This window comes from Ovis aries, chromosome 1 (genome assembly GCF_016772045.2).
Source record: "Ovis aries strain OAR_USU_Benz2616 breed Rambouillet chromosome 1, ARS-UI_Ramb_v3.0, whole genome shotgun sequence".
Classification (NCBI taxonomy): domain Eukaryota; kingdom Metazoa; phylum Chordata; class Mammalia; order Artiodactyla; family Bovidae; genus Ovis; species Ovis aries.
In genome coordinates, this window is record NC_056054.1 from 31540742 (window position 1) to 31565826 (window position 25085).

The 25085-nt window shown below is 43.6% G+C and overlaps 1 protein-coding gene and 1 long non-coding RNA gene across 2 annotated transcripts in view; one reads left to right on the forward strand and one right to left on the reverse strand.

Annotated features, from left to right (window-relative positions):
• Positions 1-25085, reverse strand: part of C8B (complement C8 beta chain) — a 45088-nt gene that overhangs the window by 6427 nt on the left and 13576 nt on the right. Inside the window, exons 5-9 of the mRNA XM_004002016.6 lie at positions 23108-23240; positions 19917-20114; positions 14144-14384; positions 11960-12088; positions 9294-9457 (exon numbers count right to left, since the gene is read on the reverse strand). Coding sequence (XP_004002065.2) covers positions 9294-9457; positions 11960-12088; positions 14144-14384; positions 19917-20114; positions 23108-23240 — 865 coding nt within the window. The remainder of the gene's footprint in view (positions 1-9293; positions 9458-11959; positions 12089-14143; positions 14385-19916; positions 20115-23107; positions 23241-25085) is intronic.
• LOC132659198 (uncharacterized) lies at positions 279-11139 on the forward strand. Its single transcript, XR_009599311.1, has 2 exons — positions 279-5251; positions 6472-11139. It is a non-coding gene; the product is annotated as an uncharacterized LOC132659198 (long non-coding RNA).

Genomic DNA, 25085 nt, shown 5'->3' on the forward strand with positions numbered 1-25085 from the left:
CTCAGAATCTAGAGATACAGACAGTCGTATTAATGGATACTCAATAAAGGACAGAAGTGGTATGGACCTAACAGAAGCAGAAGATATGAAGAAGAGGTGGCAAGAATACACAGAAGAACTGGACAAAAAAGATCTTCACGACTCAGATAATCATGATGTAATCACTCACCTGGAGCCAGACATCCTGTAATGTGAAGTCAAGTGGGCCTTAGAAAGCATCACTATGAACAAAGCTAGTGGAGGTGATGGAATTCCAGTTGAGCTATTTCAAGTCCTGAAAGATGATGCTGTGAAAGTGTTGTACTCAATATGCCAGCAAATTTGGAAAACTCAGCAGTGGCCACAGGACTGGAAAAGGTCAGTTTTCATTCCAATCCCAAAGAAAGGCAATGCCAAAGAATGCTCAAACTACTGCACAATTGCATTCATCTCACACATTAGTAAAGTAATGCTCAAAATTCTCCAATCCAGGCTTCAGCAATACGTGAATCGTGAACTTCCAGATGTTCAAGCTGGTTTTAGAAAAGGCAGAGGAACCAGAGATCAAATTGCCAACATCTGCTGGATCATGGAAAAGCAAGAGAGTTCCAGAAAAACATATATTTCTGCTTCATTAACTATGCCAAAGCATTTGACTGTGTGGATCATAATAAACTGTGGAAAATTCTGAAAGAGATGGGAATACCAGACCACTTGACCTGCCTCTTGAGAAAACTATATGCAGGTCAGGAAGCAACAGTTAGAACTGGACATGGAACAACAGACTGGTTCCAAATAGGAAAAGGAATATGTCAAGGCTGTATATTGTCACCCTGCTTATTTAACTTCCATGCAGAGTACATCATGAGAAACTCTGGGCTGGAAGAAGCACAAACTGGAATCAAGATTGCAGGGAGAAATATCAATAACCTCAGATATGCAGATGACACCACCCTTATGGCAGAAAGTGAAGAGGAACTCAAAAGCCTCTTGGTGAAAGTGAAAGAGGAGAGTGAAAAAGTTGACTTAAAGTTCAACATTCAGAAAATGAAGATCATGGCATCCGGTCCCATCACTTCATGAGAAATAGATGGGGAAACAGTGGAAACAGTGTAAGGCTATATTTTGGGGGGCTCCAAAATCACTGCAGATGGTGACTGCAGCCATGAAATTCAAAGACCCTTACTCCTTGGAAGGAAAGTTATGGCCAACCTAGATAGCATGTTGAAAAACAGAGACATTACTTTGCCAACAAAGGTCCGTCTAGTCAAGGCTATGGTTTTGCCAGTGGTCATGTATGGATGCGAGAGTTGGACTGTGAAGAAAGCTGAGTGCTGAAGAATTGATGCTTTTGAATTGTGGTGTTGGAGAAGACTCTTGAGAGTCCCTTGGAATGCAAGGGGATCCAACCAGTCCATTCTGAAAGAGATCAGCTCTGGGTGTTCTTTGGAAGGAATGATGCTAAAGCTGAAACTCCAGTACTTTGGCCACCTCATGTGAAAAGCTGACTCATTGGAAAAGACTCTGATGCTGGGAGGGGTTGAGGGCAGGAGGAGAAGGGGACGAGAGAGGATGAGATGGCTGGATGGCATCACGGACTCGATGGATGTGAGTCTGAGTGAACTCCGGGAGTTGGTGATGGACAGGGAGGCCTGGCATGCTGCGATTCATGGGGTCGCAAGGAGTCAGACACAACTGAGTGACTGAACTGAACTGAACTGAACTGAACAGAACAGTGGTTACAGGTAACAGTGGCAACTTGTAATGGGTAGAGAAGAAAATGTAGTCACTCAATCACGTCCAACTCTTTGCAACCCCATGGACTGTAGCCTTCCAGGCTCCTCCGTTCATGGGATTTTCCAGGCAAGAATATTGCAGTGGGTTGCCACTTCCTTCTCCAACTGCAGGACAGTAATCAGGATAGAGAGGAGCAGCTGGTTAATCTCTCTTTGGTGGGAGAGGGGAGATGATTTGCAAGCCGCTCTTTGGAAGTATTATGGGAGCCCTGTTCCAGCAATACCCCCCACTCCAAACCTGTGAAAATTCTTCATGTCATGTAAGAGCCACCATTAGGGAAACTTCCCCTGAGCTTTGAAGCTTCCAGAACACCTTCCTACTATGAAACGCTCAGCATACTGTCTACACTACTCATCCAATGCAAATTCTATCTCCTTTTTTCCTCGTGGTCAATGTTTTGGGCTGAAGTCCCTTTTCCTTCATCTCTAAGTAGACTGTAAGCTCCTGAAGATCAGACCTATATACTGCTGAGCTGTATCTCGAGGGTTCAGCCCCAAGCTTAGTGAGAGTGGCTAATAAGAGTGGGTAGAAGGATGAAAAGGGAATGGGAGGCCTCATTAGGGTAATAGCAGCTGGCATGGAGGCCAGGGTGTGGCAAGCAGAGAGAAAGATGCTCTCAGTGGGCATGGCTGTATCTGAGAGAAGGAGGCCATAGATGGATGTGGGGGTGTTTGTGGCCTTGGAAAAGATAGAGGCAAAGTCCAAAGAGGCAGTTAAACATGTTCAGAGCCTCTCGGCTCAGAGTTTCAGCTCCAGGGTCAGGTTCCTCACCAGATTTTGTTTGTGATCCTGCCCTAATCCAGTCCTGGAGAGTTTAGGGTCCGTCTAAACACAGGCAATCATGCCTAATAAAAGCCTCCAGTGGGAAGAAAATTGCTTCCATTTCTTAATGCATCTGATGCTGACCTTCACTCCAGTGGGCAAAGCAAGGCCCCTTGGTGGTCCCATTGTCTCACTGTTTTGTGGTCAATGAATTGATCCAGAGGCTATTTGCAGAATGGTCCAGCTTCTAGCCACACATGGTGGGTAGGCGGGGGTACATAAGGGGTTGCTGTATACCCACAATGAGCTCCTCCAACAGCCTGCTCTCACTGCCAGAGCACCTCAAAAGGCTGCCTTTAACCTGCTTTTAACGTACCAGGCGTTTTCCTACTAGTTCTGAGATCTGCTCCAGGAGATCAAGTCAGTGGCACTGTGTGCCAGGGGCTGTGCTATGATCCTCCATCCTCGCAGGGGAGAAATTACCAGCGCCATTTCAGGTGAGGTTAAGTTGAAGAAATTGAATTGCGCTGCCAGGATTCTAATCCCAAATCTGTGCTTCTCCTATGAGTTCATGAAAACTGGTGATAAAAATGGTGAATATTCTCTTTTCCAACCTCTATCCCAGGGTTCTCCAGGACAGTTTGCCTTGGAACTTGGCAGTAAGTCCTAAGATTCCGTCCACAGTTTCCTTTTTAACTTGATGTGGCTCACTTTCCTTTTTTTTTTTTAGCTTGCTGGTTCCTTTTTCCTGTCTTTTTCTCTTTTGTCCTCTTCTTTTTTCCTCCCTTCCTCCCTCTTTCTTCTACATCTCTCCCCTAGACACCCAATCCTACCTACTCACATTGATCACTGGTTCCTTAGCACACCTGCGCTTGTGAAAACTGTTGATTACATTGCTGCACAGAGACGGTGGTGGCTGTTCAGTTGCTAAGTTACGTCCAACTCTTTGTGACCCCTGTAACTGCAGCACGCCAGGCAGGCACGGTCTATAAAACTTCATGCAGTTCTCTGTGATGGACCCTGGTGATTGGCATTCTTGATTATTGCCATAGCTAGGATTCATTAGCTGCTGAACTAAAAACATATGTGATCTAACTTAGTCTTTACAACAATCTTAGGAGTCAGGTACACTTCTGTATCCCCAGTTTACATAGACTTCTGTATCCCCATTGTATCGATGGCAAAGCTGAGGCACAGGAAAAGAAATTTATCAGAGCAACACTCAGCAAGCAGCAGAAGATATGAATTGTTATCACTGTGATTTGTGCCCTTTCCGAATATATTTTTGGAAGGGTAGATGGACAGATACTTATACCAAATTGATGGCATAAGAAAAGCATGTTTACATTCCACTTTTTTCACTTAATATCATATTATGAACATTTTCCTATGCTCTTCAATAATCCTTGATAAAATGATTTTCATGACTACAGGGTATCCTGTTGTCCTGGTGAACTACAATGTATTCAGCTATGTTATTGAATCTTTAGGTTGCTTCCACTTTTATTTTTCCTTTTGCTACTACAAATATGGTTGTCCTCCCTTATTAGTCAGGATACATTCCAAGACCCTTGATGATGAAGAGTACCAAACTCAACATATTCTATGTTCTTTCTTATACCCATATACTATTTATGGGTATAGGATTATTTAATTTTGTTTAATTTGATTAATTTAATTTATGAATTAAGCATGATAAGAGAAGATTAACAATGGGAACTAAAAATAGAACAATTAAACAATACACTGTAATAAAAGTCATGTGAATGTGCTCTCTCTGTCTCTCAAAATATCTGACTGTACTGTACTTACCCTTCTTCTACTGATGATGACATGAGATCATAAAGTGCTAACATGGTCAGATGAAGTGAGTGAATGACGGAGGCATTATGACATAGCGTCAGGCTACTGTTGATGTGACATCAGAAAGTTCATCTGCTTCGGGGGGTGCTGGATTACTGAACTGTGGTCATGCCAGGGGTTGGATGTCAGGAGCAGATGGTGCTGATGGCTGGGGATCCAAGGTAGGGATGCAGTGGGACAATGTAAGATTTCATCACACTAGTCAAAATGGCTTGCAATTAAAAACCTAAAAATTGTTTCTTTCTAGAGTTTTCCATTTAATATTTTCAGACCATGGTTGACCATGAGTAACTGAACCTCAGAAAGCAAAACCTCAGATAAAGTGAGACTGCAGCAGCATAAAATGAGGTGGGTCTTTATAGATACATCTTTACCAATTTTTAAAATGATTGCTATAGTCAATTTTTGCACTTAGGGTTATTGGATCAAACACTGTAAACATTTTTAATGTCTTGGATATATACAGTTAAATTCTTTTCCTAAAAGGTTGTACCATTTTATAGTCCTATTTCATAATATAAAAGTTTCCATTTTATTGTTCCCAATAAGGTTGAGTATTAAAGATTTTTAATCATCGTTAATCTGATAGGCAAAAGATACTTTGTATTGTTACTTTAATTTTTATTTTTATTGCTGAGGAGTTAAAATTTTGCTTATTTATCATCTGAGTTTTTCTGAGAGTTTCCTATTTCTTGAGATATTTTTCTTATAAACAGTGTCATTCCTTACACATGAAAGATTTCACGTGTGGCAAATTATTTTGTTGTTGTGTTATGGTGGCTCAGAGGTTAAAGTGTCTGCCTGCAATGCAGGAGACTTGGGTTTGACCCCTGGGTCGGGAAGTTCCCCTGTAGAAGGAAATGGCAACCCACTCCAGTATTCTTGCCTGGAGAATCCCAAGGACAGAGGAGCCTGGTGGGCTACAGTTCACTGGGTCGCAAAGTCAGACACGACTGAGCGACTTCACTTTCAAAGTTTCACTTTATCTTCCACTTAATAATATTTGTGGGTTTCCTTGTTTGAAATTCAGAATTTATTATTTCCAGTGAGATTGGTCTAAGTCCGAAATATCTTCCTGATTCATGCTACCACGGCATTTACATTTTTAACCTTCTGTTGATCAGAGTAACTTGCTTTTAGAGAATCTTTGACTAAATTGCTCCAGTAAAGTGTAATAGTCATTATCACTGTTTACCAAATGTATCAGCTTCTTTTCCTTCTGGGCACTTGGCAGGACTGCTTTTCCCTGAACCATCCTTAAGGACAGGTTTGCAGCATGACTTTTTCTGAGGTGTGAGAGGTAAGCAGAGGGAGCACCCCTTCCAGGTTGAAGCTTTGGCAGCAGAGTGTGGTGAATTTTCCCATTCCCTTACCATTGCTGTGATGATATTGGGAGCAAATGACAAGAGCAAACCTCCACTGCCCAGATCCCACTGTGATATTCAGAAAAGCCCCTTTACCAGTACACTTTGGACATGATATGTGACTGAGCAATAAACTTTTGCTGGGCTAAGGCGTTGAAATCTGGGGCTGTTTCACGGTGGCGTAACCGAGGCTCTCCTGATGCCTCGTTGAACCACTCACCACTGTATTTTCCCTTCTACACTTGGTCATACCATGTTCTGTACCATGGACTCTCCATCAGCCTGAACCCCAGACCACAACCTAGCCACCCCAACCACAATGGATATGTACGTGCATGACAGGCTTTGTGACTAAGGTTGAAAATCAAATGTAGTATTCTGAGTTAAAACTGAATTTCAGATAAGTAACAGATGAAATTTTAGTATGAAGTGAAAAAGTGTTAGTCACTTAGTCATGTCTGACTCTTTGCCATGGACTGTAGCCCGCCAGGCTCCTCTGTCCATGGGATTTCCCATGGACAAGCAAGAACACTGGAGTGGGTTGCCATTTCTTTCTCCAGGGGATCTTCCCAACCCAGGGATCAAACCCAGATCTCCTACACTGCAGGCAGATTCTTTACCATCTGAGCCACCAAGTATGTCACATGAAATATTTGAAAGATGTTTATCCTAAAAAAACAATATTCCTTATTTGTCTGAAGTTCAGAATTATTTGGACATCCTCTATTGCCAGGCTCCTCGGAATGTCTTGGGGAATTTTTTCATCCTTTAAAGACCATTTCACTGGGACACAAGCTTTTTCCTTCATGCTTATCCCTCCACAATCTTTAGGCATTTAGCACTGTGAATAATTCTAAGATCAGTATGACTTCTATTTTTGTAGAATCTATTTGTTCCTCAAAGTAAAAAATTTCACCACGCTATATTTCAGTATTGTTTTATCTTCAGTACTTTAGCCTGCTTTTCAATGAGCTGTTCATTTTGCATTATTAGCTCAGGGAAGTTTCCCTTATTATGTGCTTGATTAATGCATCTGCACATTTAATTCTGTATCTTTCTCAGGAAGAATGCTCTGGGTTTTAGATTTCCACTTCTGTACTCTGTGTCCATCATATTTCTTTTATATCATTGTTTTAATCTCTTTGTCTTTTGCTTCTGCATTATAGGAACATTTTTACAGCACCTTCCACATCACTGACTCAATTTTCTGCAGTGTCAATTTTGTTCTTTATAGTTTCCAGTGTAGGTTTTGATTCTACTATTGTGCTTTGGGCTTCCTACATTCAGCCATTACCCTTTCCATCTGATTAGTGTCTAAACATCTCGGCTTCTATTTTTTAGTTCATAAATTCTTTACTTTCTTATAATCACAAAGCAAATGCATTGTAAAATTTACTTCTATGTTTAGATGTATGTTTATTTTATCTTGGATATAATTTCAATCTTTTGTGTTCAAAGTTCTCTTTATATATGTCCAGTTATTTCTCTACCTCTTCTTTGAACAAAGCGCCATGTCTCTATATCTAATGTTCACCAGTAAACAATGTGAATGGGTTCTTCTCTGGTCTTCTTTCCTGCCTACCCAGCTCCTATAGGAACTGTGTTTTCAGATATTGATCTTTAAGACTGGTCTATGTACATGAGCCTTGGCCAATACTCTGTGTCTAGGAATTCCTTATCGAGTGGTTTCTGCTCTCTTGGAAAGCACTTGCTGCTCCAACTACCTGGTAAGCTGATTCTGCAGAGAATTATTTTGAGATAATATGAAGTCATACACAGTTTTCTCTTTCCAGAAAGAATCTATGACTACAATAGATGGTTCCAAGTCAAGTTAGGGATATATAGGAGAAATGCATAAAAGCCTTCAACAAATTCACCTCCACCACTACTGGAAATATCTCTGATTTTCTAATCTCTCCCCTTTCAGTCCCCACAACCCTTCACAGCATCATACTCATAGTACATAGGATACTTTTCAGGGCATCACATACATGCTGGGTAAAGCCTCTGTGCCATCAGTAAATACCACATCTCTGAGGATCGTGGCAGATCTGAGATGCTTAGCATGCTAACATGTGCTCTCTCTCTTTCTCACAGACACACAAAACACACATCCCATTAATATATCCCGTGCTGCTGGATACTTGACATTCCCAATGCCCATGATGGCACTTCCAACCTAAATGGATAGGTAACCAGAGCAACCCATTAATTCTAAGTTTAAAACAAAATTCAGATAAGATAACAGTAAAAAGTAAAGACCAGGGGTCTATTTTTCCATGAACTCTCTTCTCTCCCATGCTTGTTTGTGATACCAGCCAATGTCACCATGTCATTAGCCCATCCCAGATTTCTCTAGAGCCGCCTGCAAGCTATGGCTCACTTTACCTTTCTCGATGCTTGCCAGCAACTAAACCCTAAGTGTAACTACTGAATAAGTGGCAGGGGAAAGGATTTGAATGGCAGCCTTCTTGTTCTGCAGCAACCCTGCAACTGACATATAAATAAAGACACTGGAAAACTGCCAAGTTCGGGGACTGCACAGCCTTTCATCAGAGCTCCAGCCCCTTAACTCCGCTCCTTGGCTGCAAGAGTAGATCTCCGGAGGGCGGATGCTGGATCATCAATAATTGTACAGACAATAGCAAGAAGAGGGCAGTATAAGATGTGACATGGACACCGTGCTGAAGTACCCACAGGCAAGGGCCAGCCCTGCTGATGTGTATGACAGCACTGCTCTAGCAAACGTCTTTTTGGTTTAAGGTTGTAAAACTGCCATTGTTTGGGTGACAGTTGGTTGGGATCATTATTTTCTATTTACCAAACCCACAGGAAAATTTGGAGGGGAGGGAAGAGGTCAACTTTTCAGGTCTGGACTTAGTCACAGACGGATGAAAGCTCTGTGACCTGGATTTTTAAATCAGCCCTAAAATGGAGATAAGCATACTAAATTTGCAGGCTTATGAGAATTAGATGGAATAACATTCCCAAAGTCCTTGGCAGAGTATCATGAACATGGTAGGTGCCCAAAACATGTTAGGGATTACCACTATGTATTATGCTGTCCTGTAAAACAATAATGCATTCATGGATCTTTCTGTAGACTGTATTTTTCATCCTTGCATCCTCCTGTTTTTCTCCAGTGCCTTAGTTCCCATCACATCACAGGAACTTAGCAATGACTTGTTGGTTGTAGGAATGAATATTTAAATGAACAAAGAACCAAATGAGGGATTCCCCAGTAAACTGCAAACGATATTGATTTAAGAAGCCTGGAACTAGAAGCCGATGATTAACTTACTTGAGCAACTTGGGAGCCCAAGTGAGAGGGAGTGAGGGGTCTCTAGCTGGTGTTGTGCAGTATATTACAATCAGTTCAGTCTGGACACATTTTCTACTATATGGTATCTATCTCAAGGTTAGGACTTGTGTCTTACTGCACTCTGTATTCTATACCCTGGCTCAGGGAAACCCTTTAGAAGCTGTTTTGTGAGTAGAGGAAAGGATGGGTGGGGTGGGTGCGTGTACCTTAACTTTGATGATGTCCGGATTGTACTGCACCGCATCTCCCCATTCCTGCATCAGGTCCGCTGTTGGCAGCTCTCTGTATGCCAGGGCAGTGACATACTCACTCGCTCCTCCTCGTACAAGGACCACCAAGTCTTCCACCATGCTGTCTGTCTTGTTTCTGTCTGGAATGGATACGGAGCCCTGGCGTGTCAGGGGATCCATTTTCACACCTTGAAGTTTGCTGCAACCCACCTGACAACCTGGTGACTGTAACGTTCAGGGAGGTCGCCCTGGAGATGTAAATGGGACAATACGCATCCCTGCCAGCAAGGGAGTCACAGTGCAAGGGCAAAGGGCGGTGCACTCAATCATGTATGACATAAGCTGGAGACAGGACGAGAAAGGGACGTTTAGTTTTAGCATCTGTAAGTAACAGTCACTAAGTGAGTCTATGGAAGATAACTGATGGACAGATAAATACATACATTCATAGGGACAGATCAGAGAAAGGTAAATAGGCAAAGATTATTCATCATTTATGTGTCATCCACTAACCTAACGCTGTACATGTGCTAACTCACTTAATCTTCAGTATGAAATAGGAAGTATAGAATCCTTCCTTTGCAGATACGAAACCTTAGGCACTAGAGGGAAAGAATTTACTTACCGTACCATGCCAATCTCTGAGCTATACCACTTCTTTGTCTCATATGACAAAAGTGGGAAAATCTATAAGGTGTGAGCATGAATGTAATAGATACTCACTAAATAATGTCTACTGTTTTTTTTTTTTCAATGTCTACTGTTATTATTTTGACTTCTCAAGCAGTTGCCCAGGAAGCCCTCAATCATATCAGTAAGTCATTCCTATTCTAATTTTTCTTGTGCCCGAAGCCAAAGAAACTGGTATAAAGTGACTGTTCTGCTCTGAGCTTGCAGCAGTTGAGCATCATAAAAAAGGAGTCTTGTATACTGCTGGTCAGACTGTAAACTGATACAGCCATCTCAGAAAAATCTCAGTATTACCTAGTGTAGAATAAGTACATACTCTACAACCCAACAGTTTCACTCCTGGATACATTCCCTAGAGTATCCCTTGCACATGTGTATCAGAAGAGTGTGTAAGAATGTTCACAGCAGCTCTGAATATAACGGCTTGGCACAGGAAAGAATCCAAATTTAACAACAGAATGAACAAACTGATATATTCATACAATAAAATACTGTGCAGCAGTGAAAATGAAGTGACTATAGTTTTACACAAAAACATGATATAAAAGAAAAACAAAATTCAAAAACCAGAACTGAAAGATTACATTTCATCCAAATAAAGTTCAAAAACAAGCAACTCTAAGTCACTGTTTTTATTTAGTTGCTAAGTCCTGTCTAACTTTTTTGTAACTCCATGGATTGTAGCCTTCCAGGCTCCTCTGCCCATGGGATTTCCTAGGCAAGAATCCAGGAGTGGGTTGCCATTTCCTTCTCTACGGAATCTTCCCAACCCAGGGACTGAACTCGCATCTCCTGCATTGGCAAGCAAACTCTTTACCACTGAGTTACCAGGGAAGCCCAGCTCCAAGTCATAGAGGTTAGCAATACATGTACGGGGTCAAACTATCATGAAAGGAAGGATGTGATTAACAGAGACTTCAGGATGGTGTTATCTCCCAAGGGAGGGAGGAGCTGTAACTGATAAGGGTCCCAGGGTACTGGGTAATGCTCTATTCAGTAACTTGGATTGGGGGTGACTTTACACGTTTTTTTTTGAAGAGCATGTATGTCTTCTCCCTGCCTCCCTATGTAGGATGTGTGTTCCAATCCAGCCCCACCAAAATAAACAAACAACAGTGTCCACTGCATATCAGTCACAAGAAACTCTTCATTTTGTTGCTGGTTAATTTTGTTTTGCTTTGGCTGTGGAACTCTTCATTCACATATGATCACAGAAATAAGGACAAGCTTAGTCTGTAGAGAGGATGAAGGAGAGTAGCTCAGGGTGCAGAAGAGGTCGCGATTAGAGCCCTGCTGATCAGCCTTCCTCTCCTACTCTGCTTTCCGTGTTGATTCCCAGCTCCCCTGTGTGGCCTCCGAGATCTCTGCTCCCAGATTAGCTCTAGCACTCACTCCTAGTCTCACCCACCATGCGGACTCTGCTACATGACCTGTGGCTTTGCCTGCTTTTCTAGTTTCCATCTTGCCCATTGCTTCAGGTAAGGACTAGCTGCCTCAACTGTATCCCCCACTGCCTCTACCTGGCTCCTACCTCTTCAGCCTAGAGCATCCTACCTCTAGCCAGGCCCACTGCCAGCCCCTAGAGCAAATTTTCATTGTTAGATTTTTTTTTTTTTCCTACCTAAAAGCAACCTTGATACCTTACTCCTCAAGTTGCCATTCAAATGATACCTGTTCCCGGAAGCCAGATTGAGTTTGGTGCTTATCACTGTCCGGTCCTCGATTTTTTAATTGTTTGCCTACTCATGTGAATATCATGAAGATAGGAAGACCCTCTTATTCATTTCTGCATACCAATACATAGTAGGAGCTAGGTAGGTTTTTATTGAATGAATTAGTATTTTAATTGAAATGTCTTGGAATATTCAATCTTTAGCTTAAAGACTGATGGGTCTGGGCTCCTGGAGGAGGAAGGATGATAAGCAGAGAAGTCACATGCCCTGGCCACTCACCTTTTATCTCATTGAGAATGTTACTGCACGTCGCCTCCGACACACCCAGGTTCACGTAGACTGCTGTTATGGCAGCGCCGATTTTAAAATCATGTTTAGCACAGTCATGGACGTCCTTAAGAGAGTAATCTGAAGGAAGCAAGAAAAGTGGCTCATGACCTAAAATGGCAGTTTGTCCTGGGCCTTTTCCTGCAGTCGATCCCTGACGCCAAACCCTTCCTGGAGGCTCACAGGAACTCGGGTGTAAATTAACGGGTGGCCAGACTAGGGACAAGAAATGCAGGCAGCTCCTGGCACCAGGCCAGAGACCCCATTCGAGACCAGCATCAACTTCCCCTTTCAGCCTCTACAAATATTCAGAGGGTTTTTCCTGCTCTCCAAAGACAGGAAAAGCTCGGAGTCACTTTCTAAAACTATGGCTTCTTATCAAGTCTCTAGGTATTGATCCAGTGAATAGAGGCTGCTGTGAGCTGTCCTCCCTTCTCTACTCTTTGATGCAGTACAGACAGTTACTTGATCAGTTGAGATAATGTTTATGAAATATCTGGTATAGTCCCTGGCAAAGAGAAGAATCAATTTCCCTTATTTCATCTTCATTTCTGGACCATTTCCCATCTATTCCTCTCCAATTCTCCCCAAGGCATCTTCCCATCCTGGGCTTGCTGAAGTCTTCCATATGACATATGAGCACCTTTCCATAGCATTTGAGGTCAGGAAAAAGAGAGGAGAACAGCTTTAACACCTGGGATTGCTAGAAACGTTGATGCAGATCAGTTTTCCCCAAAGCATGTTCCTTGAAACATGAATCCCATGATGATATCTCTTATATTTCTTTAAGAGCAAGAATGACAAGAAACCAGGCTTCTGCAGTCAAGTCAGTGTGATAAATGTGGTATCAAAAGTGATGGAGAGGTCACTTGATTTCAGTATGCCTGTGAAACTCTCAATGTGGGATCTATTATGTTTCCACAACTTGATCATAGAACCTTTCTGTAGAAAGCAATCAGAGGAATTATGACAAGTACTTTTGAAAGCTCTGGTATGGAGTACAGTACCCTTAATCTTGGCAAGACTGAGGGGGGCCACACTGACCTTAATTTACCTTATAGGCCTTCTGTCCTCTTGCAAGTTCATTGGACCTATACCCGAAACCTGGCTCTGCCACTGTAACCTGGGAGACCTGGGGCAGGTCCCCTGAGCTGACAAGTGCCATATTGCAGGGAAGAGTACAGAGCTGGAAGGAAGATATCATACCTTAGACTGGACATTGATTGCAACTAGAAAGACAACTAGTAATGTCTGTATGGAGAATGGGTTGTGGAAGGAAAATGGGAGTTGAATAGTAGTTTGGAAGCTCTGATAATCTAAGACATTGCTGCTCAAAGTGTGGTTTAGGAACCAGCAGCACTGGTATCACCTCAAAGCTGACTGAAAGGTGGAATCATTCTGCGATGCAGATGACTACAGAAGAAGCACGTGAAAGTTCTCTTAGGGGCATGTTAAGTTTTTGATGGTCGGCAGACATTCAGATGGAGATCTCAAAGAGGCATTTCTACATGAGCTCTTCGGTACACAGAAGAGATCCAGGATAGACATATACATCTGCATGTATAAAGCATTTAGAGCCAGGAGATGAGATGTTATTGTCTGCTGCTGCTGCTAAGTCGCTTCAGTCGTGTCTGACTCTGTGCGACCCCATAGATGGCAGCCCACCAGGCTCCCCCGTCCCTGGGATTCTCCAGGCAAGAACACTGGAGTGGGTTGCCATTTCCTTCTCCAATGCATGAAAGTGAAAAGTGAAAGTGATGTCGCTCAGTCGTGTCTGACTCTTCGCGACCCCATGGACTGTAGCCTACCAGGCTCCTCCATCCATGGGATTTTCCAGGCAAGAGTATTGGAGTGGGGTGCCATTGCCTTCTCCAGGTGTTATTGTCTAGAAGGAGTTATGTAGAAAACAGGACTGTCCAGAGAGAGGGCTGGCAGAGGAAGACCACCATCAACACATCATCAACAAAGGATAAGGAATCTGCAAATGAAACTGTGAAAGGAAAACCAGGGAGCGAGAAGGAAAACTGGGAGCATAACTTACAACCCCTCCCCCAGCAAGGAAAAGAAGCCTCTCTCCCTGTTAACTCATAGTTCCACGCGCCCCATCAGTAAAGACGTGGGCCTCGGGCGGTGTACCTCCTCTCTCCATCGCCTCCTTGTTCATGATGAGTGTGTATTCATAAATGCCCCCAAGCACGGCCTCTGTGATGTAGTGGGTTCCAAAATCACGGAAGAGATCTCTGTACTCCCCGTAGCTGTATTCCAAGGGCAGCCGCTTGACTCGCTGAAGGAATTCGTGATGCAGCATGAGGTTTCTCGGTTTCAGCTTATAATGCGCCACTTCAAGGTCAGAGCGTGCGTGCAGGAATTTGCTTTTCTAAATGAAACACCAGCAAGGGAAAAGCAGACCTTTAAAGTTAGGAATCTGGAACAAGAAGATGAACTTTGCAAATATCATCCAATGCCCTGGCCAGGGGTCATCACTCATGATTCCTTTAGGAGACCTGAGGGAAGACGGCCCCTTTGACAAGCCTTCATTTTTTCAGAAATATTCTGATGTCCTTTTCGGCTTGGAAGAGCTTGCTCTTTGCTCATTTCCTTACAGTGGCAAATAAGCAAGGAGAAGGAAGGGAAGCAGCAGCAGACAGGGCAGGCAGCAGCAGATGCCTGTGCTGCATTCCAAGGGGAGACAGGGTGTGCTGACCGGCAAAGGCAACGTCTTGGTTGATGCTTCTTTTTTTAAAGAGAAGAAGTGTTACTCAGTGGTGCCTGACTCATTGAAACTCCATGGACTGAATATAGCCCGCCAGGCTCCTCTGTCCGTGGAATTCTCCAGGCACAATACTGGAGTGGGTAGCCATTCCGTTCTCCAGGGAAGAAGGGAATCTTTCTGAGCCAGGGATTGAACCCAAGTCTCCTGCATTGCAGGCAGATTCTTTACCATCTGAGCCACCAGGAAAGCCTCTTTTAAAGAGAAAAGAATGTTTATTCAGGGAGCTATACACTGCACAGGCAGAGTGTGGGCCATCTTGGAAGGCAAGAGAAGCCATGGGAAAAACACACTCCACAAAGGATGGGCCGTCTCAGAAGGTAAGAGGGGGCAGTTGATGCTGTTTAAACTCTGAAGAAAAGGCACTCTAGAAAAAGTAAAAGTGAGGCTTTAGGAAGGCTGGACACTGCAGTGCATGCCGAGGGCCAGCAGACCACAGCCTGCACACAGGATCTGGTATTTGGTTTTGCAATCCAGTTTCATTGCAGTGCAGCCATGACCACATATCTGTTCACTGTTCATCACTGCTGTCGGCCTATGATGGCAGAGCTCTGTGGTTGCTACAGAGACCCTGCAGCCTTGCAAAGCCTGAAATATTTACTCTCTGGCCCTTTAGAGAACAAGTCTGGTGACCCCTGGTGTGTGGAAGAGGCTGAAAGATGGCAATGCTAGATGAAGGGCAAACATCCAGGGATGTTAATACAACCCGAGATGAGATGTTCCTACACTGCAGTGAAGGCTGAGGAAAAGGAGAATGAGTAGGAAACACACATTCCTCCCACATCTTAAAACTCTTAGCCAGCTTGACCTGTCAGCTCTATAAGTCATGCCACCTCTGCCCCCTGCCCTGCTCCCCCACCGTAGTCCTGCCACAGCCATCCATGACTCCTTCTTCCTCATCTTTCCAACTCTGCAGTTGCTAGATGCTCTGTTCATGGTCTTTCTAAATATTTTAGGTTTCCTCTTCTGCTTGGGTTATGACAAAAGCTTTCCCACTGATCTCCCTTCTCCCTCTAGCTGCCTTCAGTGCTCCAATCAGAGCTGATGTCCTAAAACTGTTAATACCATTAAATGCCACTCTGGGCTTAAGACAAAACCCAGCATCAGCCTCTCCATTGCCCAAGAATAAAATCAACTCCATTACTCTGAATGTAAGCATGTCACGATCTGTCCTCCTGGCTTCAACTTTTACAACCATGAAATTCACCCTCCACCATAGTGTACTTTTCTCTAACACCTACATTGTACCTCAATATCCATCTAGCATCTAACTTTTCCCCACATCCGTCATTCTTTCTCATAATATAATTTTGCACATATTCCTTCTGCCAGACATGCTCTTCCCTCTCTTTTCTGCCTGGCAAACACCTTCTCATTTTAAAAATTTCTGCTTAGCTGTGCTTTCTATGTGATGGCACCCTTGAATTTCCCTGACACTCCACCTCCCAGGACTGCATTGCACGTTGCTTATATTTCCTTTATAGAATAAGCCCTGCTGTATTGGGCTCTCCTGGTGGCTCACAGTAAAGAATTGACCAGCAACGCAGGAGCCATCGGAGACATGGTTTCAATCCCTGGGTTGGGAAGATCCCCTGAAGGAGGGCATGGCAACCCACTCCAGTATTCTTGCCTGGAGAATATCATGAACAGAGGAGCCTGGTGGGCTACAGTCCATGGAGCTGCGAAGAGTCAGACGCAACTTAAGCGACTTAGCACGCGCACACACACACACATGCTGTATTACAGCTGATGTCAAAATCAGGACCATTATCTGCACACATGTTTGCTGTTCCTATGAGACTGTGAACTTGAAGGCAAGAATTGTGCTATACTTGTCTCTAGGTTCCAAGTATCTGGATTAGTACCTAGCATGAGGTAACATTCTGTAACTGGCTGTTTAAATCAGGGAGCTGGGAGGGAAGGGGAGAAAGACGGAGAGAGAAAAGGAGACAAGGATGGTACCCTTCTCTTTCCCTCCTAATAAGACACGTTCTTTTATAATCAGTCCTGTCCTTCATCACTATATTTTAGTCTTGAGCACTTACCAAGTGCCATCCTGAACCTAAAGATGGAAGAAACAGCTTCTGTGCCCAAGCTGCTCACAGCCAGGGACGGTTACAGTCTAATTCATGGTTATGGCTCATTTTCTGCTGGTTGGTAATTTGGCAGCAGAACTTAAGCCCCTCACCATTCCTTTTTTCTCACATGAATCACTGTAGACTTTTAATTTCCTCCATGTTCCTCTCAGATTATTTTTCTACAACATCACACCCTTGCAGCAAACTCTCAGTGACCAGGGAATAAATACACCTGGTCCTTTGGAATCCAAGCCCTCCTGTCACTTTACTTTCCATTCCAACTGCTCCCCTTCCACTAAGTCATGGGCTTTGACCCTCACCTTATAGGCAATAGGGAACAGGTGATATGATCAGTTAGTATCAGAAAAGCATTTTTCTGGCAGCACATACATTTGAAGGGGCAAATTGAAAGATAGGAGTCTCATTAGGAGGGCTGGAGCCACAGGTGAAAGGACCTAGGCTAGTGAAGATGTGATCAGAGTTTGATTAAGAAATATTGGATAGCCATAACTTAGTAAAGAATTTGCCTGCAATGCAGAAGACCTGGGTTCGATTCCTGGGTCAGAATGATCCCCTGGAGAAGGAAACGGCAATTCACTCTAGTATTCTTGCTTGGGAAATCCCATGGACAGAGGAGTCTGGGGGGCTGTAGTCCATGGGGTTACAAGAGTGTCTGACATGACATAGTGACTAAACCACCACCACCGAGACATGGAGACAACCTAATGTCCATCAACAGATAAATGGACAGAGAAGACATGGCACATATACAATGGACTGCTTCAGCCAGAAAGAGAACAAAATGATGCCATTTGCAGCAACATGGCTGAGCCTAGAGACTGTCACACTAAGTGAAGTAAAACAGAGAAAGGCAAGTACTGTATAATATCACTTACATGTGAAATTTTATATATATATATATATATATATATATATATGTACCTGAACCACTTTTTGCTAGAGCAGAAATTAATACAACATTGTAAATCAACTAGACTTAAATAAAAAAATGAAGAAATATTGATGAGTGAAAGATCTGGTGGGCTTCCCAGGTGGCACTAGTGGTAAAGAACCTGCCTGTCAATGCAGGAGACATAGAGACATGGGTTCAATCCCTGGATCAGAAAGATCCCCTGGTAGAGGGTATGGCAATCCACTCCAGTATTCTTGCCTGGAGAATCCCATGGACAGAGGAGGCTGGCGGGCTACGGTCCATAGGATCGCAAAGAGTCAGACACCACTGAAGCGACTTAGCACAAGCCACAAGCCACACGTGGGAATAAAGAGAAAACAGAACCAGATATTCTTAGCCTGGAATGGCAGAAGGAAAAGAATGCTACTTAACACAGAGAGCTTGGGAAGAGGAACTTGCTTTGGAGTGTCCATAAGGCATCTGGGTAATGATACCCAGAAGAGAGGGTGGTGCAGGTCTGAGCTTCCCAGAAAGGGCAGAAGTGGTGGTGAAGGCTCATGCTTGCCCTGGCAGAGGAGCAGGGTGAGCAGAAGAGGACACTTGGCAGGGGGGTGTGGCTATAGAGGAAGAAGAAAAGATGACCAAAAACTAAATAGAGAACAAGTGGGGCTGTTAGAAACCAGGAAGAAAACTAACTGATAAGGAGCAGAAAGCAGCCATGGGAAACAGGAGTGTGACTCCATCCACAGCTCCAAGAAGTTGGAGATGAGGTCTTGGATAACATTCTGGAAAGGAATTTCAGCTGAAAATTTAGAATAGAAGTCAAGTTGCTGGGAGTTGAAAAGTCTCCAGAAGTAGTTTTGGCAAAACTATGCTCCTTAGTTTAATAAAAACCAAGTGAAAAGCTTATTAGTAAATAAGAATACAAAAAAAATAAGAAAATGAGAGAACACAGAGAACTATATTCGATATCCTATGATAAACCATAATGGAAAAGAATGTATATATATGTATAACTGAATCACTTGGCTGCAGCAGAAATTAGCACATTGTGAATCAACTATACTTCAATAAAAATATTAAAACTGAAAAAATTACACAACACTGTAAATCAACTATACTCCAGTAAAATTGAAACAATTACACTGTTGGTGAGAATGCAAACTAGTATAGCCACTATGGAGAACAGCGTGGAGATTCCTTAAAAAATTGCAAAAAGAACTGCCTTATGACCCAGCAATCCCACTGCGGGGCAGACACACCGAGAAAACCAGAATTGAAAGAGACACACGTACCCCAATGTTCATCGCAGCACTGTTTATAATAGCCAGGACATGGAAACAACCTAGATGTCCATCAGCAGATGAATGGATAAGAAAACTGTGGTACATATACACAATGGAATATTACTCAGCTATTAAAAAGAATACATTTGAATCAGTTCTAATGAGATGGATGAAACTGGAGCCGATTATACAGAATGAAGTAAGCCAGAAAGAAAAACACCAATACAGTATACTAACACATATATATATGGAATTTAGAAAGATGGTAATGATGACCCTGTATGCGAGACAGCAAAAGAGACACAGATGTGTAGAGCGGACTTTTGGACTCAGAGGGAGAGGGAGAGGGAGAGGGTGGGATGATTTGGGAGAATGGCATTGAAACATGTATACTATCATGTAAGAAATGAATCGCCAGTCTATGTTTGAGATACAGGATGGTTGGGGCTGGTGCACAGGGATGATCCAGAGAGATGATGTGGGGTGGGAGTTGGAAGGGGGGTTCATGTTTGGGAACTCATGTACACCCGTGGCGGATTCATGTCAATGTATGGCAAAACCAATACAGTATTGTAAAGTAAAATAAAGCAATAATAAAAATTTAAATTAAAAAACAAAGTAAAATAAAAATAAACAATGCCATACTAAAAAAGTAGAGTAAATAATTATAGAAGGCCACCACTGGCTGGTCTTTCTGAAAAGTAAAGTTAATGTAAGACCAAGGTATTTTTTGTGAAAAGCTTTTCAATGTAACAAATATAATTGGTTGTCAGGACTAATAGCAATACAGTATACAGACATCCATGGATATGAAAATTCAAATGAATACATAGGAATGGAAAAGCAAGCAAAGGGTACCTACCGTATGAGAGAATCGTTTGATCCTGCTAATAAAATGTTGTCCAATATTACTCGTGCTGCTATAGCCAAGTTCAAATATTCCAGGAATTTTGAAACCCAAGCTGAAACTAGACTTGCTCATTGCCGTCCCTGTGACGTTATGTTCGAAATCTGAGTACGATTCATATTCTGTCAATGTAAATTCAGATTTGCCTCGGGTCTGAAGGAAGAAAAAAACAAATGTTCCGTATGTCATTTGACTCACATCAGTTCAATTCAAATCAACAGGCACACACTGTACTCTCACTATGTTGCAGGTGCTAAACTAAGTACATTGAGTGCAAAAATCTCAGAGGCATCCAGATCTCCACCCCCAGGGCTCTTGATCCAGCAGGAGAAACAGATGAGCCCAACACGGTGAGCTGACACTCAGAGGTGGGTGCTTGATTTGGGTTTTAATGGGCAAGAAATGTAGAAGAACATTCTAGGCTGTGGACTTGGGTGCAGGCAGAAACGTGAAGGTAGGAGAGGGCAGGGTGGGGCCAGAAACTGCAGGGGGTTGAAAATGCGAGTGTGGTTGGACCAGAAGATACAAGAGAGAGAAGACAGGGGGCTCAGGAGAGAGTGGGCTGGCATCCAGATACTGGGGCTTTGGGATGACTTGCCGAAAAGCCCATAGAGGAAGTGGCTAAACACCAGGGATCTCAGGACAGAATAGCGGTTGGGTTGGAAGGGATGGATTTGGGGTCAGAGGCAAACCGGTGCAGAGGAGGAGCTCAGTGACAGCTCATGAGGGGCTGGTGAAAGGTCTTGGGATATGGTATGGGGGTGGGAAGATGCAGGGACAGAACAGCAGAAAGCCTTTGCGAACTTAGAGGAGCTGTTTGCTCAAAAATTGGTGCTCATGGTGCTGTGCACAGGGAAATATCTAGGGCGCTGCCTTGGTGGCCCCCAAGTGACCAGCCCCAAATTGTCTCCATCCCCATCCCACTGGCTTCTGGATGCTTGCAGTCCCCCATAACACCTCAGTTTCTGAGGAAGAAAAGCAGACGTGATTCCAAACATGGTCTAGAGTGTGACCCCTGAGGTGGAGTGCACCATTTTCTCACTGGGGAACTCTGGACATTGGGCTTAACCTCTCTGCGCCTCAGTTTCTTCCTGTATAAAATGGAAACAGTAACAGTTCCTGTCAGTGGGGCTTGTTCTGAGGGTTGAGTCTATGTGGGTAAAACACTGCACAGTGCTTGCCACGTGCTCCAAAAACAGTTACAGAGAGAGGAGACCCCAAGATACATAGCTGGCCTGGGTTACCAGGAGGAGAGAAACATCTGCTCTGAGATTCTCCTTTGAAAGTGGAGGCCATGTATGGCAAAACCACTATAATATGGTAAAGTAATTAGCCTTCAATTAAAATAAATAAATTTATATTAAAAAATAGAGATACCAAAAAAAAAGTGGAGGCCAGAGGGATGGTGCTGGTCAACATGCAGGAGGGTGTATTTGTCCCAAGACTAATTTTGTAATTTTTAGCCAATATCTGTGTGGGGGTGTGAAGGGGACCAGGAAGGAAGAGAAAGGAGAGGTAGCAGCTTAACATTCAGGACTATACCCATTTATTTTATTTTAAAATTTTTACTTATTTATGTATTTATTAGGCTGCACCAGGTCTTAGTTGCAGCTTATGGGGTCTAGTTCCCTGACCAGGGATTGAACCCAGGCCTCCTACATTGGAAATGCGAGAGTTTTAGCCATTGGACCACCAGGGAAATCCTAGGACTGCATAATTTTAGACATGAAAACTATCAACCTGGTCACCCAGTCCAGTCCTCTCATTTTACAGATGAGGAAACAGGTCCAGAACAGAGCAAGAATTTAGCCTAAAGCACAACGGGGTCCTGGGGTACAGCCAGGCCTGGCACCCAGTTCTTCCCCCTCTGTCTTATGTATGTATTATGCAGTGACATCATCTACTCTGAACCCCACTCCCTGTGAGATTGCTTTTAAGTCTCTGTTTTAATAACACGGACTTATCTTGGTAGAACATTTTATAACTTATAGAAATGCTTAGAACAATGCCTGATTCTAATAGGCAAGGATCTGATAATAACAGAAGTTGATTGCTGTTGTCTGGCTGTCTCTGGATGCTAGGATGCTTGCATGTCTGTCGTGATGTCTCCAGCATCACCAGGCATCTGGGACATCTACATTTTTGCCACTCAACTGACTACGTTCATTCAAATCATTGGCTGACCAGTGATTCCAGCCACGAGGTTAAGTTGCTTGGGTCACTTCCTACCCCACTGATATAATTCTTCGGGGCTTCCCTGGTGGCTCAGACGGTAAAGGATCCACCTGCAATGCAGGAGACCCGGGTTCGATCCCTGGGTCAGAAGTTCCCCTGAAGGGAATGGCAACCCACTCCAGTATTCTTGCCTGGAGAATTCCATGGACAGAGGAGCCTGGCAGGCTACAGTTCATAGGGTTGCGAAAGAGTGGGACACAACTGAGCGACTAACACACACACACACACACACACACAATGTCTGGATGAACTCTGGAAGTCTAGCTAGCAAGTCCCAGCTGTGATACCACTGTTTACATATGAAAGTCTATGAAATTTTTCAAAGGCAAAATAAAGGACCTACAGTGTCTGTATTTGCTTTTGATCCAAATGTGAAAGTGAAGCTACCAGTTATAAATAAAAAGGCAAAAATAGCCTTTTTTCATTAAGAAAAAAAAAGTTAACACTTCCTGAGGCTCACAGTTAAACCAGGTATTGTGTGTGTGCTAAGCATTCACACTCACTTATCCCCGCTATGCAGGTAGAACCTTTAAAATCCCAGTTTAAAGATAGGAAAATGGAGGCTCAGGGTATATAAGATGATACAGATGGTAAGTTGCAAAGTCATCTTTGAGACTCTAAATCCTAAGCTGTGCTTGTCTCTTTATGGCAGTTTTTGATATTGTCGTTGGTATAATTATGCTACTACATATCTGCACTGCCTCTACTATACATCGTAGGTTGCCCTCACCCCTGTGTCTGGAGGAAGCAACCACCCATTTTACCTATGAAGAACTGAAGCTCAGAGAGAAAACGCGACACGTCTGAGCTGGCCCAGCAGGGGGCTGCTGACCAGGTCTGGACCCATGCTTCTGGCTCCTCTGCCAGTGTCCCTGCCATGGCCCTGTAGTGGCTTCCTGGCTGGCACATACCTGTGGAATGAAGTTTTCCACGTTGTATGGCTTCCGAAACCTCGTGTTGAGTATGTAATGCGGGGAGCACACACCGGCGTAATACCTGTGGTCTAGAACTGGGCCCTCCAAGTTGTTTGTGAACAAATTAATCCTGCAGGGAAGAGGCAGAAAAGGGGGTGAGGTGAGGATATAATCCCAACTGGTGGACCTACTAAAGGACACCCAAATTCCTGGGCACAGCACACATGGCCCTCAGTATCTCTTGCGGCTTTATCCCCTGCCACTCCCAGCCACAACCACAAAGCCAGTCCCCTACTCCACGGAGGTGTTCTCCCTCCAGTCTGTTTTGCTCCTTCTCTTCTTGGTAAGGGCTGTTCCCTATGCCTAAATACCCTTCCAGCCACTCATCACTTGCTTAGTTGCTCAGTTGTGTCAGACTCTTTGTGACCCCGAGGACTGTACACCACCAGGCTCCTCTGACCGTGGGATTTATTGGGCAAGAATACTGGAGTGGGTTGCCATGCCCTCCTCCAGGAGATCTTCCTGACCCAGGGATCAAACCTGATTCTCCCTGCATTGGCAGGAGGATTCTTTACCACTGAGCCGCCAGGGAAGCCATACTCACGGCTTTATCTCTTACTCGTCTTTCTAGACTGAGTTCTTTCATTGTACTGAGCTGCAAGGAGGTCCAACCAGTCCATCCTAAAGGAGATCAGTCCTGGGTGTTCGTTGGAAGGACTGATGCTGAAGCTGAAACTCAGCATCAGTTTTGGCCACCTCATGTGAAGAGTTGACTCACTGGAAAAGACTCTGATGCTGGGAGGGATTAGTGGTAGGAGGAGAAGGGGACGACAGGATAAGATGGCTGGATGGCATCACCGACTCGATAGACATGAGTTTGAGTGAACTCCGGGAGTTGGTGATGGACAGGGAGACCTGGTGTGCTGTGATTCATGGGGTCGCAAAGAATTGGACACGACTGAGCGACTGAACTGAACTGAACTGTACTAAGCTACAGTACAGGCCTTTACTAGATCCCATGCTTGCCCCATTCACACATTTATTGTTCTGCACCTACTGTAGTTACAAGAACAGTCTACATGGGAGGTGATGAGCCAACGTGCTGGCATTCACGAGTTATGTAACCTCAGGCATAGCAGTAAGCCTCTGTACCTAGGTCTCCTTATCTACAAAATGAGAACAAAGAAAATCCTATCTCTTGGAGTGCCTGTGAGGATTACATGTATCCATATTTACTAAGTGCTTAGAACATGGCTTGGTCTGCGATAAAGGCTTATTATTATTTACGTGTCTGTCATCTCCCCAAGATTCTGTGCTCCTTAGAGATGGTGGTTTCCCTTTTAATTTCTGTATGCCTCCCATCACAAGACACTGAATTAATTCCAATTTACTGAGTTTCTAACTGGAAACAGGCACAGTCACAGATGGCTCAGGACATCACCGTATGGAGTGTCCCCAAAGCCCTGGGTAGTAGATGTCATTATGTCCGTTTAGAAAGGATGAAAATCTCATCTCTACCTCAACATTATTATTTCTCACCACCTCCTAAGGCAAGCCTCCATTTCCTGACCTGCTTTGACTATGACTGACAGCTCTGTTTCTTTTGTTAAAAGGAGTTCTGTCTCCTTTCAGCTTCTGCCTATTGGTCTGCTCTGCTCCTACCAGAATCATTTCAGGCTGTCTTTCCTGTGATAGGGTTTCATGTAGCATACTAATGTATATTCATTTATTTTCTTTAATACCATAATAATCATTTACACATGTTGGTTCAATGAATCCATAGGTATTATTACTATACTCATTTACCAGATGAACAAAGTAAGACACAGAGAGGGCAACTGACCTGCCCAGCAGCTGGTGGGGCCAGGACTCAAAGTCTGAGCATCTAAGTCTAGTCAAGAGCAGAGTCCGCTTTCTCCCCACCACATATTTTGCCTCTCATGTGTTAGTTTACTACCACGGCATTAGCTTATTT